The sequence below is a fragment of the Eleutherodactylus coqui genome, chromosome 3 (genome assembly GCF_035609145.1).
Source record: "Eleutherodactylus coqui strain aEleCoq1 chromosome 3, aEleCoq1.hap1, whole genome shotgun sequence".
NCBI classification, from domain to species: Eukaryota; Metazoa; Chordata; class Amphibia; order Anura; family Eleutherodactylidae; genus Eleutherodactylus; species Eleutherodactylus coqui.
The window spans coordinates 299,785,743-299,804,644 of record NC_089839.1 but is presented as its reverse complement, the minus strand read 5'-3'; the positions used below and the strand labels follow the sequence as shown (position 1 = coordinate 299,804,644).

The window sequence follows — 18,902 nt, the reverse complement described above, 5'->3', positions numbered from 1 at the left end:
CAAGAAATGTCACCATGAAATCATAGTACAGAACAAGCTGAATGATGTCACCTGCAGGTATAAAACTGCAGCTAATGGATGATGCACTGCAGGGGTAACCGGAGAGCTCCGCCCACAGATGGGGGGGGTACAGGTCTGATTCCACATTTTATAGTATTTATATTAAGGCTCCACGTCAGATCGACTAACAAGACGTATAAACCGCAGATGTAACGGTCAGTTCACAATGGCGTTTTTGTTTCCCTCCATTTGTCGGCCGTGGAAGCATCTAAACAGAAAGAAAATAGAAATGAAAAAAGGAAGCATTTGGATGGCGCTCCATTCGCTTCCGTTTTCAATTGATAGTAACGTTAAAAAAACCTCAACGATGCAATGCGTTTTGGTTCCGTTTTTGTTAACCCTTTCCAATCCAATTTCTATCCTGGTTTTCCTAGGGGGCTTACTCTTTTTCTGCCATTATACAACAGCGCTATATGCTGGCTAAAGCCAGTACTGCATGAGGTAACACGTTGGATAGGCTCCGACAGCAGAGAGGCTGGCAATATACAGTAAGAGAACCCTGACGGACGTCTTCCAACATCGGAACTGTACAGCCTTAAATCATAATGTCTTCGGACGTCAGACAGTGGATTGGAAAGGGTTTAATGGAAACAGAACTGCTGCAGTCCGAGCTTTTGCTTCAGTTTTAAAAATGGAATGGGGTGAAAAAATGTCAAGTGGATAGAAACGGAAGGTCTTCAACTTCAGTGCATGTCTATGGGCACTAAAAACGGAAGCATTTTCTTTCTGTGTGTTTGCTCCCACGGCGGAGCGGCTAGATGGAAACAAAAGACAATAGTGCGAATCTAGCCTTACTAGGGACCTCTCACGCAGTACAGAATTACACTGTAGGATGAGCCAGGTCTAACTGTGGATTTTGACTTGTTAGAAAGGTCCCTTAAGAGTCTCCAATCTTACCAAAAATAGACCTTTGGACTCTACTTTGCAATAACACCACATCCTCTTTCACCAATAAATCAACTAAGGCCTCCGCCACACTTGCATATTTGGGGCCGTGAGCTGTCCATGTTAATTCGTGGGCTGCACCTGGCCCCATTATAGTCTGTGGGGCTATGACGAGTTTGAAGATTTTCACGCGAACTGAAGCTGTGCATGTACGGACTCATCGCATGTTCTGTTCCTGTTGTCCGTATCACAGATGAGACATAGGACATGCCGATGCAAGTCTGTAAATCAGAAAGCTCATGGACGGGTGCCAGGGTGCTGTCTGATGCCAGTCCCTCGGGTGCACCTCACACACACGGGGCGCCTGCACCCCGCCTGAGTTGGTATTTTCTACTGCATACAGCAATAATTTTTAAGAATATCTTCACCCAGATGAGAAACTCAAACATAATCAAGTCATGGGCGCCATGTTGGAGCCAAGATAGACTTCACGCTGGGAAAATCTCCCAGTGACATTTCTAGCGCTCCATCGAGAAACGCATGACTTTCACAAAAAGGTTCTTTTCTAATGTGCCAAGACTCGCTGTCAGGTTTGTCCTTTTACAGATAATCAGAGATAAAATGATAACAAGGAAGCAAAAATTACTTCTTCCATGAGCCACGACTCGGACCTTGTCATTTACTGCATCATGGGACTCGCTGGTGATTTAACATATATTGGACCTCAGGGGAACTAAAGACTCACATTAGTAAGCATTTGGAATGCACTGAAAAAAAAAAACTAATTCTGCAGGAGTCGCGCGCCATTTTGTGAATACGCAGTCTGACAATACAAGGCTAAACCTAAAAGAGGAGACAATCGGCAGTATGTGCAGGGGGCTAACTTGTTGTATGTGCAGGAGGCCTGTTGGATTCTGTGTCCTAAATGATACCCCAGTGGGTTAGATTTCAGGAATGATCTCCTTTATTTGCATTGACATAGTCATTTCTTCATTTCATGATGACACACAAGGGTTAACATTTTGGAGGTGTGTCCTATTTGGAATCCATTGTGGTTAGTGGTGAGCTACACCTTTGCTAAAGGTTCAGTCTGATGCAAACCCAAACCTCACAGGGTTCATCTCGGCCAAACCCACTAAATTCTCTTTCCTTCATTTTTCTTTCTTCATCCATCTTTTTTATTTCTTCTTTCATCTTTCTTCTTTTTCCAATATCTTTCTTTTTTCTTCTTATTTGATCTTTCTGTGTTTTCTCTTTATTTCTCCTTCTTTCCTAGCCTTTCTTCTTCTTTCTTTGTTTTTTATTCCCTTTTCTTTTTCTCCCTTCTTCCTCCTCTTTCTTTCTTCTTACTTTTTCTTTATTCTTCTTTTTTGTTTTGCTGCCTGTCCTCTTCATTCCTACTTCTTTCTTTCTCCTTTCTCGTTATTTCTCCTTCTTTCTTGACCTTTCTTTTTCTTTCATCTTTTTTCTTTGTATTTTTTTTTCTTCTTACTTTTTTCCTTCTTCTTTCTTTGTTTTTCCTTTTTTGTCTTCTTCCCCCCTCTTTTTCCTTCTTCTTCCCCCCTTTTTCCTTTCTCCTTTCTTCTTCTTTTTACCTTCTTCTTTCATTTTTCTTCTTCTTCTTTTTTGTTTCTTCTCCCTTTTTATTTCTTCTTTCATTTTCCTCATTTTTTCATTATCTTTTTTTTTTCTATCTTTTTTTTTATTTCTCCTTCTTTCTTAGCCTTTCCTTTTCTTTCTTTATTTTTTTTCCTTTTCTTTTTCTCCTTTCTTCTTCCTCTTCTTTTTTCCTTCTTACTTTTTCTTTATTCTTCTCTTTTTTTGTTTTGCCGCCTTTGTCTTCTTTATTCCTTCTTCTTTCTTCTGTTTTCTCTTCTTCGTCTTTCTTCCTTCTTTTTCTTTTGTTAACATTCCTAGATGGCCTAAGAGCGTTATACAGGGCTTTTAGTGTTCTTGCACAGCGTTGTACACCAGTTTTATGGGTATTAGTGAGGGTCTGGTTTGAACTAATTCAGACCCATACAGGGACAATGAACCATCTCACCAGCAAGATGCTCGGACTTGATGGGTATCAATTACAGAAGACAGCAAGAAAAAGATTCAGCATCTATAAAATGACTGCTATGACTAAGAGCTGCTGTGACAGCTTGAAACACGTCGGTTTGTCACGCCAATGTATATCCTTCCTGTTGGGATTTTAATATGCCTCAATAAAACTGGGATTTTATGGATGCCGCATCATTGTCTTGCTGTCCTCTCAAACTATTCAGACTGAAACTAACTTTTTGCCCAAATTTGGCAAACTAGCCTAACTGAATCTTTGAAAAGTACATGATTAGGGCTTTCTATTTTAAATGGCTAGCATTCTCCCTTAGCCGATATGCCATAAGTAAGATATGCAGGCTTGAAACGCGTAGGAGGCTAAAGGAACTTGGGGGTCTGTTGCTGTGCTTTTTTAAAAATTCAGCTTTAAATAAAGATTCTTGTCAATGTTACGCTCTTTGCCGAATACTATATAGTATAACCGAATATGAGACCAAGTCAAATTTTCCACATCTCCGTTTCGGCATCTAATATTCATTACTAACTGCATCTTATTCTCCGAAAGGCTTCCCTTAATCATTAAACACTATAGCAGCTCCTGCCATGTTGCTATGCCCATGATCCCGTGTTATCTGCCTCCGGCTTTACAATACAGGTGTTGTCTGCCATTATGGTTGTAATATTTTAGATTTTCTGGGGGGGTAGGAGGAGGGGGAATTGGGTGGCAAAAAGTTTCCCATGGCTTAGTATAGCAACGCTCTTTGTACGCAGTGCTATAAATAAAAGTTTAGCCTGTAAATCCAAATTGTGCAAATGTTATGTTTTATACGCGAGACACTAAATAAATGTGATTTTTAGGGGTTTATCTCAGCATTTCATTTTGGTCTTTGAAAAAATAATGTTCCGATTTGAGGTTTCAAGCACCGAGGGCTTCGGAAGTTTCTAGATAGTTGCTTCGGGCACACTTTTATTTGCTTTCATGTTATTGCTTTGAATACCCTTAGTTGGTTTTCACTCCAGGGCTGCTGCTGCGGGTATTTTGCATTTTGTGAGTATTTATTTTAGCAACTAATGTTAATAATATTGGATGTGACATTATTTTCTTAGTTTCAATGAATTAATTTGTGCTCGTGTGCTGAAACGTGTTTAATGGAAATATCAAAGTTATTTTTCAATTTTTGGAGCTTGTATAAAAAAAGTTTTTGCATAAAATGGAGCAAATAGGGTTTAGAAATTATGTAATAAAAAAAAGAGAATCTATCACCTTGATATTTTTACGCATTAAAACCTGATAACGAAACATTTTCCATTTTTCTGAATGTACTTTTTTTTCTGCACATTACTATGGGGACAGCCATCTTGCTTGAGCTGCTGTTAATAGCATTTAGAAATATGCTTTACAGCAGCCAGAGGGCCATAGACAAAACAGTCAATGACATTTATGGGGGAGTGCTGTGGGCATGCTGTGTGACCTGTGCAGGGAAGGGGAAGAGGTGAGCTGTGACATCACCTAGTGTAAATAGTAGATCCTGTATTATCTATATATAGGTGTCATCTTTCATTGTAATGGGATGACTACTGGAAAGTTTTCTCTACAGAACAGGAAGTGTCGGACTATTAGGCTTTGTGGTTGGTATGAAAATTGGAGAGCTTTAGAATTTTTTTTTTTAAATATAGATTGTAACATTGAAAATTAAAGAAAAAAAAATAACCAAAAAGTCTTCTGGTCATAAAAAAATATAGGTAGCAGTGGGGAATTTACAGACTGCATGTAGACTTCGTGGGAACTGGGGAGCAGCTGAGTATAAAAAATACATGCTCCGGCTCCCCGTCACCTCCCTGGAAAGCACATAACTTTGTTTATGGTACTGCTCCGAGGTGAGGTGATACATTCCCTTTAACCCTTTCCGATCCAATTTGTATCCTGGCTTTCCTAGGGGGCTTACTCTTTTTCTGCCATTATACAACGGCACTATCTGCTGGCTAAAGCCAGTACTGCATGAGGTGACACGTTGGATATGCTCCAACAGCAGAGAGGCTGGCAATATACAGTAAGAGAACCCCGACGATGTCTTCCAACATCGGAACTGTACAGCCTTAAATCATAATGTCTTCAGAGGTCAGACAGTGGATTGGAAAAGGTTAAAAGGCTGTTCCATTTCAGAAAACTCATTTTCTTATACCCTACTGGGACATCTGAGTTCATAGAGGGGGCGGCGGGCAGGTCCCTTGTTTAGGATCCTAATCTTTTGGCCAGAGTAGAGAGTGGTTACAAAGAGTGTCTCCCCCACCGGAGGACCTGTCCTGTCCTGCACTACACAGATAGCCACTACAGATTACAGCTGATTACTGAGGGTTAAAACAAGGGGACCATTTTCAACCAGCTTATTTTCAAAGCAGCCTTCTAATAAGTAGGGATAGTCCAAAGTGGAGAAACCCCAGTAATGAGAAAAACTGTACAGACAGCAATTGTGTGGGCTAAAGAAAAGATCAAAGCCATTATTGCACTTGGTAAAACTCAACAGAATACGAAAGAAATCAATAACCAAACAATATAAGAGAACATTAGAGAGGAGGAGAACATTTCATCATTCTCCACACTCAGAAACCCGTTTTTTTTATTTTCAGGCAAAAAAAAAATTGTGAAAGAAAAAGTTAAAAATGATAAAACTGAATTTTTTGTTCTTCTTTTACCTATAGAATAATGACTACTCAATAATTACACCTCTGAACATTGACTTTTCATGTTTTCAGTTTCTCCGAAGATCTACGACATCTCCCCCAACATGGTTGTCAATGAAGGGACGAACGTATCACTTACATGTTTGGCCAGCGGAAAACCGGAGCCTTCAATATTATGGAAACATATCTCTCCATCAGGTGGGTGTTCAGTTCACAGTCGGCTCCCATTTGCAGAATTTCTTGACCGGTTTGGCTTGGAGTTGACCAAAACCTTAGAAAATGTTTCCAATATGGGGCCCGTCTAGTTCTATGAGATGTACATGCGTGATCATGTAATGCAATGATAATATATGAGAGTTCCTACATGTTAGAGTGTCGGGGAACGAACCCCATCTAGGAAGGTAAGGCATTCAGTAGCTGGTCCCCACCTGTGTCCTTGGGGTCTATGGGCTAGAATGAAGGGTCTTTAGCTTTGAGTATTGCACTTGTGCTGGTCATAGATTTCCAGAAATGTCCAGAAATGTCTATTATTATCCACAACAGGCTGACTTTTTTTATTCTGTGTAGTTCACTTGTTATCTTTGCTGTATAGACCCAGACAGGGTTAGCAGAGACATCTCAATATCATTAAAGGGTAAAGTCCATTTAGACCGGACGAATGTCGGGCAAATGATACCCGACACTCGTCCCTGTCTGTCCTCGCTCCTGTGCTGTTACAGAGGAGCTAGTAGCGCTGGCTCGCTCACTGAGCGACCAGCAGGGGGGCGGGAGGCTGCAGGAGATTTCACTCATCACGCTCCCTCGCCCCTCTCCATTGACTTAACATAGCGGCCATTCAGCTAAGTCAATGGAGAGGGGCGGAGGAGCGTGAGGAGAGAAATCTCCTCCGGCCGCCCCGCTGTGAGCCAGCAATACTTGCTCCCGTGCAGCAGCATCGTAGTATGTGCGAGGACAACTATCGGGAATCATTTGCCAGTCTAAATGGGCCTTTAGTGAGTTAATGGCAGTTCTATTGTACTGCTACGGGCCTACGTAATGGCCCTTTTATACAGGTTGACAATGTCATAATTCTCGGTTTACCGACGGCACAAGCTGATGACGTCATCAGCAGCTCGTTCACGCTCGGGCAGCCGGTGTAGAGTACATAATCTTTATTGAGAATCATGCAGTCGTTGGGCACTTATCATTCAGTGTTTTACATTCCTATGTGAACACTAAACAAGCAGTGTTTGAATGGTACGGTGAGTGCCCAACTGACGCTGGTTCTTATGCCCGCTGACACTCAACTACGAGTGAGATCCTCACCATTCTCGCTCATCATTCAGTCGTTGGCCCGCGATTAAACTGAACAACTGTTTGTTGAATGATTTGCTGAAGATAATTGTTGCGTGTAAACGGGGCATAAGGCAGGATAGACACACTGTGCCCGCAGATAGGGCTCTGTATGCATCTTCTGTTATAGAATAGGACATACCTAGGCTCGCACATCCTGTCTGTCCTAGAAATAGGACATTATTAAATTAGCACCTCCAGTCTTTTCCAAGCCAGACTCGTGAATATTCATTGCATTCCTACTCACACCTTAATGGGATCTTTGACCCTTCATCCTCCCTTTTGTTCCAGCCAAGATGCTCCAATCAGCATGCCCATGTCCTATCTGCATTAGCTAGACTTTGCATCTCTGATCCGCTCCTGCTAGAACAAAGGGGAATGTAATAACTAAGAATTACAGTTTATCCATGTGATATGAGCAAAAGATAACTATATCGCCAGCATAGGAAGGCGACGCTGAATCTAATGCATTCACTTCCATTGTTGTGTAATCTCGGGAAGAGACTGCATTGTGTATCTGCTGGACTAATAACCCCTTCTACATTGTGTTTGGTGTCCATGAGTAAATACAATCATGTTATAAAATCTGGGGGACAGAGTTCCACTCTTGGAGGGCCTCCTGAGGAAATACGGACGAAATAGGAAAATGTATTTGTATCTTGGAGTTTTGTGATACATTCCGCTGGCTCCTCCCTGATGTCACAGGTCAGAGGTCAGAGGTGTGGCTGGGGGAGCCTTTAAGACTATAGGGGCACAAACCAAGAACTGCCAGTAATTCCCGGGGATCGTACGAATATACCATATCCTTGTAGCTCTATAAACAACCTATAGACCCCAATAAATGTGGTCATTTGTGTGCTGGACAGTCGGAGGGGTCTATATACAGCTAGTGGGCAGAATCCAGTAGACTGACCGGCCTTGCAGTTAATCAGTCATTGGTGGCAGCAAGTAATTCTTAAGGCATGCAGGACTGTGTCAGGATGTGACTTATGATCTACTTTGTAAAGAGTGCAGAATGGTGGGAGTGGAAATAAGTCAACCCTGTGGTAGAACCCCATGTCATAAACTGTGAGCCCTTGGGACCGTGACAGCTTCCATGTTACTCCATATTCAATGGAAGGAGGGGGGGGGGGGACTGTATACCAACACTTCCTGGGAGCTGTATAAATTTATGACATTTCACTGTCAGCGTAACTAAAGGCTCAGGGGCCCAGGTGCAAAAGTTCAGCTCGGCCCTTCTTCCTCCATCTGTATTCATACCAGAGGCGTAACTTTAAGATTCGGAGCCCCAATGTAAAATGCTTAATTCATACTACTAGGCTTGCTATATAGAGAAGATAGGCCTTATGGGCCCCCTAAAGGTCCTGGGCCCAGGTGCATCCCCTATAGTTACGCCCCTGCTGTCAGTTGATTCATTGCAGCTGCCATAACACGCAACCTGATGTAGTGTCTATACAGATGATACAGAGAGGAAGTGTGTGTCTCGAATATGGCTTCCCCAGGGAAATACCAAAAATAGAAGATAAATAGAGCCGTATAAAAAAGGACAAACGCATTGGGGCAGATTTACTAATGCTTTCTTGTTAAGATGAAACACTCCTTAAATGTGCCAGATTTATCACACTTGGCTCTGCTGAATAATAAATCTGGCGTATCCTCAGACTGCCTCGTCTAACTTTATACCTCCTATTGGTTCGCTTATTTTATACCCAAATTGCGCCAACATTTTGGTGCAATTTTTTTGCACAATGTGACACAATTTGGCCACCCCACCCATGAATCTACAGTGTAGAACATTTAAACAAAGCAAGAAAAGGTATGTATATGCCAGCGGTGCATGGTTAAACATTTAATCCAGTCCTCGTGAACATGATGAAGAAGCAGGTGATACTTCTTCACAGCACTGTAGGATCCGTCAGGGACATCAACAAGGGACTTTAAATGGCCTCAGAAATAATAGTCCACTGGCGTTAAGTCAGGTGACCTTGATGGCTATTCTACCAGACCTCTATACACAATCCAGTGCCCAGAGAATTGCACGTCCATCCATCTGCATACGGCCACAGTAAAGTGCAGAGGTGCGCCATCATGCTGAAAGTAACAAGGAAACTCACTATTCGCACTGAGCAAAGATGGGAGTATGATATCCTGTAATATTTGGAGGTACGTCTCACCTTTAAGTGATCTGTTAATGAAAACAGGCCTTAGATTTAAAATACAATTTACCAACTTTGCCCTTGCTTAAAGAGCATCTGCACTTTTACTTCAATTTTTTCATTCGGGTGAGTCTAGACTTTTGCCCCACCCTGTTAAAATGCCATGTTTTCGTCACGTTAAGACATATGAAGAACACAGGAGATAGTTTTCACATGCACTACACAACCCGGAAGCTCCTGCAGCTCCTTTACTGTTACGGTCGGCCTCTTAGCATTATCTTGGACCAATTGTCTTCTAACCCTTTCATTAATTTGTGAGGGACATCCAGTTCTTGGTGAAGTCAAATGTAATCCACTTCTTGCTGGCCGTCTTCACTGTGCCCCATGGTACATGTAATGTCTTGGAGAAGTTTTGCCCCCCTTCTCCTGACTGACACCTTCCAACAATCAGACACCTTTGATGTTCTGTAAGATCTTTACTAGAGATGAGCGGGCATACTCGCTAAGGGCAATTACTCGATCGAGCATTGTCCTTAGCGAGTACCTGCCCGCTCGTAAGAAAAGATTCGGCTGCTGGCGGCGGGCAGGGAGTGGCGGGGGAGAGCAGGGAGGAACGGAGGGAAAACCTCTCTCTCCCTCTCTCCCCCCCGCTCCCCCCTGCTCCCCCCTACTCACTGCCGCAACTCACCTCTCACCCGCGCCGGCAGCCGAATCTTTTCTTCCGAGCGGGCAGGTACTCGCTAAGGACAATGCTCGCTCATCTCTAATCTTTACCGACCAACTAAAAAAATCTCAGAAAAATCCTCCTAGAAGAGCCGAACTTTAGACGGGGGAAATCCGAATCCCTGTAAGTAATGGGGGCGGAGTGCTGACTACTATTTATCATGAGGTTAAACGTGATTGGCTAATTCTGGACACCACCAAATCCCCAATATATAAGGGTGTGAAGACTTATGTAACCACATTATTTTAGTTTTATTTCAGTTTTCTACCCTAAAACATTTCAGTTTGTTTCCCAATGGCTTGCACAGATAACGGGTCACATCGAAGGGCTGAAATGATCAGTTTTTGTTGGATTTTGTTAACAGGGGTGTGCAGACTTTTTCTATCCACTATGAACAGGGGGGCTATTTTGCCCAGAGCTCCATTTCCTATAAATCCATCATTAATGGTTCGTACAACGACACAATGCCATTCACAGAGCCATAGAAGCGCTATTGTGTTGCTGCCTGCACTTCCAGTACACATGGAGGACATCAGTTCCTAAATGCTATTATCCCCCCTTTGTGTTCATCATCATCTCTTGTTTATCACTGAACTTTTCAGATGTAAATGTTAAACCTATGAATTTCTAGCAATGTACAAAGTACATCATTTGTGCTCTTCCAGACGTGTTATTCTATGGGAGGAAAGAAAAAAAAAGCCATTAATTTAGCTGGAGGTAGAGATTATAGCGCTGCAGTACAAATGGTTTAATAACTCTTTGAGATTGCATTATAGAATCTAAAAGTAGACTTTACTTTAAGATCTAAAAAGGAGAGAAAGCTCTTCTGAAAGGATTGAGCTCAGCGAGCGCCGGGCGCCGGCACAATGAGATTCTACAGAAGTGCAATGAAAATGTCATTTTGTTTCCAATACTTTATGAAACAAGTCTGCTACTTGATTCATAAAGGTTTGCAAAAGCCCTTTAGAACTTGCCAGGGTTCTTCTAATGTAACAATCACTTACATGTAAAGGGGGCTTTTAGTTTTTCATGACTTTTATTGATTGGCCTGTATGAGCTGTCCTTCAGCTTCGCGCTTTACGCTCCTTTATTGGTGCAGCTTTCCTTTGTAATTTTCAGCGAGGAATAGATACAATCACGCCATTGTTTATTTGGTTGCTTTGTATTATGACACAGCGGCCCCCGTCTAGACACAATTCTAGGCAGTGTAGAAAGCTCAGAAGACCCCATGTACTCAACAATGGAGATAAACAACTCGGCTAGATGATAAGAATCTGCTGCCATATATCAGAAGAAAAAAAACTGTAAACAAAGAACATCTCCATTTGTTCTATTCTCACCATCAGGAGGCAGTATTATAGTAGTTATATTCTTGTACATAGGGGGCAGTATTATAGTAGTTATATTCCTGGACATAGGGAGCAGTATTATAGTAGTTATATTCTTGTACATATAAGCAGTATTATAGTAGTTATATTCTTGTACATAGGGGGCAGTATTATAGTAGTTATATTCTTGTACATAGGCAGCAGTATTATAGTAGTTATATTCTTGTACATTGGGGGTAGTATTATAGTAGTTATATTCTTGTACATAGGAGCAGTATTATAGTAGTTATATTCTTGTACATAGGGGGCAGTATTATAGTGGTTATATTCTTGTACATAGGAGGCAGTATTATAGTAGTTATATTCTTGTACATAGGAAGCAGTATTATAGTAGTTATATTCTTGTACATAGGGGGCAGTATTATAGTAGCTATATTCTTGTACATAGGAGCAGTATTATAGTAGTTATATTCTTGTACATAGGGGGCAGTATTATAGTGGTTATATTCTTGTACATAGGAGGCAGTATTATAGTAGTTATATTCTTGTACATAGGGGGCAGTATTATAGTAGTTATATTCTTGTACATAGGGGGCAGTATTATAGTAGTTATATTCTTGTACATAGGAGCAGTATTATAGTAGTTTTATTCTTGTACATAGGGGGGCAGTATTAGAGTAGTTATATTCTTGTACATAGGGGGCAGTATTATAGTAGTTATATTCTTGTACCAAGCGGGCAGTATTATAGTAGTTATATTCTTGTACATAGGGGGCAGTATTATAGTAGTTATATTCTTGTACATAGGAGGTAGTATTATAGTAGTTATATTCTTGTACATAGCAGACAGTATTATAGTAGTTATATTCTTGTACATAGGGGGCAGTATTATAGTAGTTATATTCTTGTACATAGGGGGCAGTATTATAGTAGTTATATTCTTGTACATAGGAGCAGTATTATAGTAGTTATATTCTTGTACATAGGGGGCAGTATTATAGTAGTTATATTCTTGTACATAGGGGGCAGTATTATAGTAGTTATATTCTTGTACATAGGAGCAGTATTATAGTAGTTTTATTCTTGTACATAGGGGGGCAGTATTATAGTAGTTATATTCTTGTACATAGGGGGCAGTATTATAGTAGTTATATTCTTGTACCAAGCGGGCAGTATTATAGTAGTTATATTCTTGTACATAGCAGACAGTATTATAGTAGTTATATTCTTGTACATAGGGGGCAGTATTATAGTAGTTATATTCTTGTACATAGGGGGCAGTATTATAGTAGTTATATTCTTGTACATAGGAGCAGTATTATAGTAGTTATATTCTTGTACATAGGAGCAGTATTATAGTAGTTATATTCTTGTACATAGGGGGCAGTATTATAGTAGTTATATTCTTGTACATAGGAGCAGTATTATAGTAGTTATATTCTTGTACATAGGAGGCAATACTATAGTAGTGATATTCTTGTACATAGGAGGCAGTATTATAGTAGTTATATTCTTGTACATAGGGGGCAGTATTATAGTAGTAATATTCTTGTACATAGGAGGCAGTATTATAGTAGTTATATTCTTGTACATAGGAGCAGTATTATAGTAGTTATATTCTTGTACATAGAGGACAGTATTATAGTAGTAATATTCTTGTACATAGGGGGCAATATTATAGTAGTTATACTCTTGTACATAGGGGTCAGTATTGTAGTAGTTATATTCTTGCACATAGGAGGCAGTATTATAGTAGTTATATTCTTGTACATAGGAGGCAGTATTACAGTAGTTATATTCTTGTACATAGGAGCAGTATTATAGTAGTTATATTCTTGTACATAGGAGCAGTATTATAGTAGTAATATTCTTGTACATAGGAGGCAGTATTATAGTAGTTATATTCTTGTACATAGGAGCAGTATTATAGTAGTTATATTCTTGTACATAGGGGGCAGTATTATAGTAGTAATATTCTTGTACATAGGGGGCAGTATTATAGTAGTTATATTCTTGTACATAGGAGGAGTATTATAGTAGTTATATTCTTGTACATAGGAGCAGTATTATAGTAGTTATATTCTTGTACATAGGAGGAGTATTATAGTAGTTATATTCTTGTACATAGGAGCAGTATTATAGTAGTAATCTTCTTGTACATAGGAGGCAGTATTATAGTAGTTATATTCTTGTACATAGGGGGCAGTATTATAGTAGTAATATTCTTGTACATAGGGGGCAGTATTATAGTAGTTATATTCTTGTACATAGGAGGAGTATTATAGTAGTTATATTCTTGTACATAGGAGCAGTATTATAGTAGTTATATTCTTGTACATAGGAGGAGTATTATAGTAGTTATATTCTTGTACATAGGAGCAGTATTATAGTAGTAATATTCTTGCACATAGGAGGCAGTATTATAGTAGTTATATTCTTGTACATAGGAGCAGTATTATAGTAGTTATATTCTTGTACATAGAGGACAGTATTATAGTAGTAATATTCTTGTACATAGGATGCAGTATTATAGTAGTTATATTCTTGTACATAGGAGCAGTATTATAGTAGTAATATTCTTGTACATAGGAGGTAGTATTATAGTAGTTATATTCTTGTACATGGGGGCACTATTATAGTAGTTATATTCTTGTACATAGGAGGCAGTATTATAGTAGTTATATTCTTGTACATAGGGGCAGTATTATAGTAGTTATATTCCTGTACATAGGGGGCAGTATTATAGTAGTTATATCCTTGTACAATTGGGCCAGTATTATAGTAGTTATATTCTTGTACATAGGAGGCAATATTATAGTAGTTATATTCTTATACACAGGGGGCAGTATTATAATAGTTATATTACTGCACATAGAAGTAGAATTATAGTAATTATATTCTTATATATAGGAGGCAGCATTATAGTAGTTATATTCTTGTACAAAGGAGCAGTATTATAGTTGTTATATTTTTGTACATAGAGGCAGTATTATAGTAGTTATATTCTTGTACATAGTGGGCAGTATTATAGTACTTATATTCTTGTACGTGGGTGTAGTACTATAGTAGTTATATTCTTGTACATAGTGGGCAGTGTTACAGTATATTTTTGTACATAAGCACAGTATTATAGTAGTTATCATGTACATAGGGGGCAGTATTGAAATAGTTATCTTCTTGTACAGAGGGGCAGTATTATAGTAGTTATATTCTTGTACATATAGGGCAGTATTATATTAGTTATATTTTTGTACATAGGAGGCAGTATTATAGTAGTTATATTCTTGTACATAGGGGGCAGTATTATAATAGTTATATTCTTGTACATAGGAGGCAGTATTATAGTAGTTATATTCTTGTACATAGGAGCAGTATTATAGTAGTTATACTCTTGTACATAGGAGGCAGTATTATAGTAATTATATTCTTTTACATAGGAGGCAGTATTATAGCAGTTTTATTCTTGTACATAGTGGGCAGTATTATAGTACTTATATTCTTGTACATGGGTATAGTATTATAGTAATTATATTCTTATACATAGTGGGCAGTATTACAGTAGTTATATTCTTGTACATAGGAGCAGTATTATAGTAGTTATAATCTTGTACATAGGCAAAGTATTATAGTAGTTATGATGTACATAGGGGGCAGTATTGAAATAGTTATATTCTTGTACAGAGGTGCAGTATTTTAGTAGTTATATTCTTGTACATAGGAGGCAGTATTATAGTAGTTATATTCTTGTACATAGGAGGCAGTTTTATAGTAGTTATATTCTTGTACATAGGGGCAGTACTATAGTAGTTATATTCTTGTACATAGGGGCAGTATTATAGAAATTATATTCTTGTACATAGAAGCAGTATTAATAGTAGTTATATTCTTGTATTTAGGGGGCAGTATTATAATTGTTATATTCTTGTACATAGGAGGCAGTATTATAGTAGTTATATTCTTGTACATAGGGGACAGTATTATAGTAGTTATATTCTTGTACATAGGAGGTAGTATTATAGTAGTTATATTCTTGTACATAGGAGCAGTATTATAGTAGTTATATTCTTTTACATAGGAGGCAGTATTATAGTAGTTATATTCTTGTACATAGGGGGCAGTATTATAGAAGTTATATTCTTGTACATAGAAGCAGTATTAATAGTAGTTATATTCTTGTATATAGAAGGCAGTGTTATAGTAGTTATATTGTTGTACTTAGGGGCAGTATTATAGTAGTTATATTGTTGTACATAGGAGGCAGTATTATAGTAGTTATATTGTTGTACATAGGGGGCAGCATTTTAGTAGGTATATTCTTAGACATAGGAGGCAGTATTTTAGTAGTTATATTCTTGTACATAGGGGACAGTATTATAGTAGTTATATTCTTGTACATAGAGTACAGTATTATAGTAGTTATACTCTTGTACATAGAAGGCAGTGTTATAGTAGTTATATTTTTTGTACATAGGGGGCAGTATTATAGTAGTTATATTCTCTTACTTAGGGGGCAGTATCATAGTAGTGATTAGAGATGAGCGAACTTACTCGGCCACGCCCCTTTTTCGCCCAATACCGCGGGTTTCGAGTACTTCCGTACTCGGCTGAAAAGATTCGGGGGGGCGCCGTGGGTGAGTGGGGGGAAGAGGGAGAGAGAGAGAGGGCTCCCCCCTGTTCCCCGCTGCTACCCCCACGCCGTCACGCCTACCCCCGCCCCCCGGCTCCCCCTTAATTTTTTCACCCGAGTACTGAAGTACTCGAAAATCGCGGTGCTCGGTCGAGTAATTACTCGAAACGAGTACGTTCGCTCATCTCTAGAGTTATATTATTGTACATAGCGGACAGTACTATAGTAGTTATATTCTTGTACATAGCGGACAGTACTATAGTAGTTATAGTCTTGTATTTAGGGGATAGTATTATAATAGCTATATTCTTGTACATAGGAGGCAGTATTATAGTAGTTATACTCTTGTACATAGGGGGCGGTATTATAGTAGTTATATTCTTGTACATAGGAGGCAGTATTATACTACTTATATTCTGGAACATAGGGAGCAGTATTATAGTAGTTATATTCTTGTACATAGAAGCAGTGTATGGCCTTAGTCAGACGGGCGTTTTTTCGCGCGATTTGCGGATCGCATGACGGATGCGCATCCACAAATCACGTGACCGGTGCCCGAAAATCTGCTCCTAGCCGCGTTTCATTAGAAACGGGCCGGAGCTGTCCAGCGCATTGCATTCAATGGAGCGGCAATACAGCCCGCTCCATTGAAAGCAATGCGCTGCGGGCGAGTGTGGGATGAATTGTCGGGAAGGGCTTAAATATATAAGCCCTTCCCTGCAATTCATCCAGAAAAGTGTTAAAATAAAGAATATATATATACTTACCTGCTCCCGGCAGCCGGAGTTCCGCGCGGCCGGCCTGCAGTGGGTGTGAAGGGGGTGTGAGTCAGACCTGCCCCCTGATTGGCTCAGCGCTGTATTGCCGGCTCCATTGAATTCAATGGGCAAACATCGTTCTTCTCTGCCACAGCTGTTACAGCTGTGGCAGAGAAGAATGATTTGTCTTCTATATGTTCTCAATGGGGTCGGCGCTGCTGCCGCCGACCCCATTGAGCGCAAATAGAGAAGAGAACAGGAATCGCAGATCGCAGATAGGTGCGATCTGCGATTTCTGTTCTATAATTTATCGGACGAGCGCATAAAAAGCGCTCATGTGTCCGATACCATTGCAAAGCAATGGTTTTATAAAATCGCCGGACGCATGCGCATGCGCAAATCGCGGCAAAAAACGCCCGTCTGACTAAGGCCTTATAGTAGTTATATTCTTGTACATAGGGGGCAGTATTATAGTAGTTATATTCGTGTACATAGGAGGCAGTATTATAGTAGTTATATTCTTGTATACAGAGGCTAGTATTATAGTAGTTATATTGTTGTACATAGGGGCAGTATTATAGTAGTTATATTCTTGTACATAGGGGGCAGTATTATAGTAGTTATATTCTTGTACATAGGGGCAGTATTATAGTAGTCATATTGTTGTACATAGGAGTCAATATTATAGTAGTTATATTGTTGTACATAGGGGGAAGTATTATAGTAGTTATATTCTTATACATAGGGGGCAGTATTATAGAAGTTATATTCTTGTACATAGAGTACAGTATTATAGTAGTTATATTCTTGTACATATGAGCAGTGTTATAGTAGTTATATTTTTGTACATAGAGGGCAGTATTATAGTAGTTATATTCTTGTACATATAAGCAGTATTATAGTTGTTATTTTTTGTACATAGAGGGCAGTATTATAGTAGTTATATTCTTGTACATATAAGCAGTATTATAGTAGTTATATTCTTGTACATAGAGGGCAGTATTATAGTAGTTATATTCTTGTACATATAAGCAGTATTATAGTTGTTATTTTTTGTACATAGGGGTCAGTATTATAGCAGTTATATTCTTTTACTTTGGGGGCAATATCATAGTAGTTATATTCTTGTACATAGGGACAGTATTATAGTAGTTTTATTCCTGTAGATTGTGGACAGTGTTATTTTAGTTATATTCTTGTATATAGGAGGCAGTATTATAGTAGTTATATTCTTGTACATAGGGGCAGTATTATTATAGTTATATTATTGTACATAGGGGAAGTGCTATAGTAGTTATATACTTGTATATAGGGGACAGTATTATAATAGTTATATTCTTGTACATAGGAGCAGTACTATAGTAGTTATATTCTTGTACATAGGAGGCAGTATTATACGAGGGGGTGCTGATAAGTCTTTGGCTTTACCCAGAAAGAAGGAAGATAGGAAGATGAAACTACATTTATTCCACATACTCTCCATTGATGCCAACACACTTCTTACATCGGTATTCCAAATTCTGTAAGCCTTGCAAAAAGAAAGATTTCAGTTGTGCCTCAAACCAGTCATCCGTAGGTTGAGGTCCCCTTGAGGTGTTTTTTCAGGTTTGGAAACAGATGATATTCGGAGGGAGCTAGATCTGGTAAATAAGGTGGGTGGTCAACTAGCTGGAAGCCTAGCTCCACCAGTTTTGCCGTCGTTGCTTGTGCAGTGTGAGCGGAGGCGTTGTCTTGCAGAAACAAGATTCCTTTGGACAGCTTGCTGCGTCTTTTGGCCTTCAGAGTTGCCTTCAATTGGTCCCAAAGTTTAATGTAATACCTTGCATTGTTGGTGGAACCATTTTGAAGATAGTCCACTAGCAGCTGCCCTCCTAATCCCAGATCATAGACGCCATCACCTTAGTGGTTGAACTTCTTTGGGCGAGGAGAACCACTGTGCCTCCACTCTTTTGACTGGTCCTTGGTTTCAGAGTCATACAAATAAATCCAGGTCTCATCGATAGTGACCAGTCAATCCAGGAAGTTCTTATCAGTCCGGAAACGCTGACAAATGAACCGGGAAGTTTTCACTCGCATGCTCGACTGATCTGTTGTCAAACATTTGGGGACCCACTTTGCAGGTAGCTTCTTCATGTTCCAATGTTCATGGATGATGACACAAACACGTTCATTAGAAATCCCCATGATGTCTGCTATTCCTGCAGCTGAAATTGGCTGATTCTCCAGTATGAGGTTGTGCACAGCATTGACGATCTCCAGACCAACAACCTCTCTTGGTCGTCCAGGACGTTCCTTATCATTGGTGCT

The 18,902-nt window shown here is 39.4% G+C and overlaps 1 protein-coding gene across 2 annotated transcripts in view; it reads left to right on the top strand.

Annotated features, from left to right (window-relative positions):
* The window catches only part of NEGR1 (neuronal growth regulator 1), a 561,497-nt gene that overhangs the window by 287,901 nt on the left and 254,694 nt on the right, over positions 1–18,902 (top strand). For both annotated transcript variants that reach the window (XM_066597782.1, XM_066597781.1), the window contains exon 3: positions 5,743–5,868. In XM_066597782.1, the coding sequence (XP_066453879.1) occupies positions 5,743–5,868 (126 nt within the window). The remainder of the gene's footprint in view (positions 1–5,742; positions 5,869–18,902) is intronic.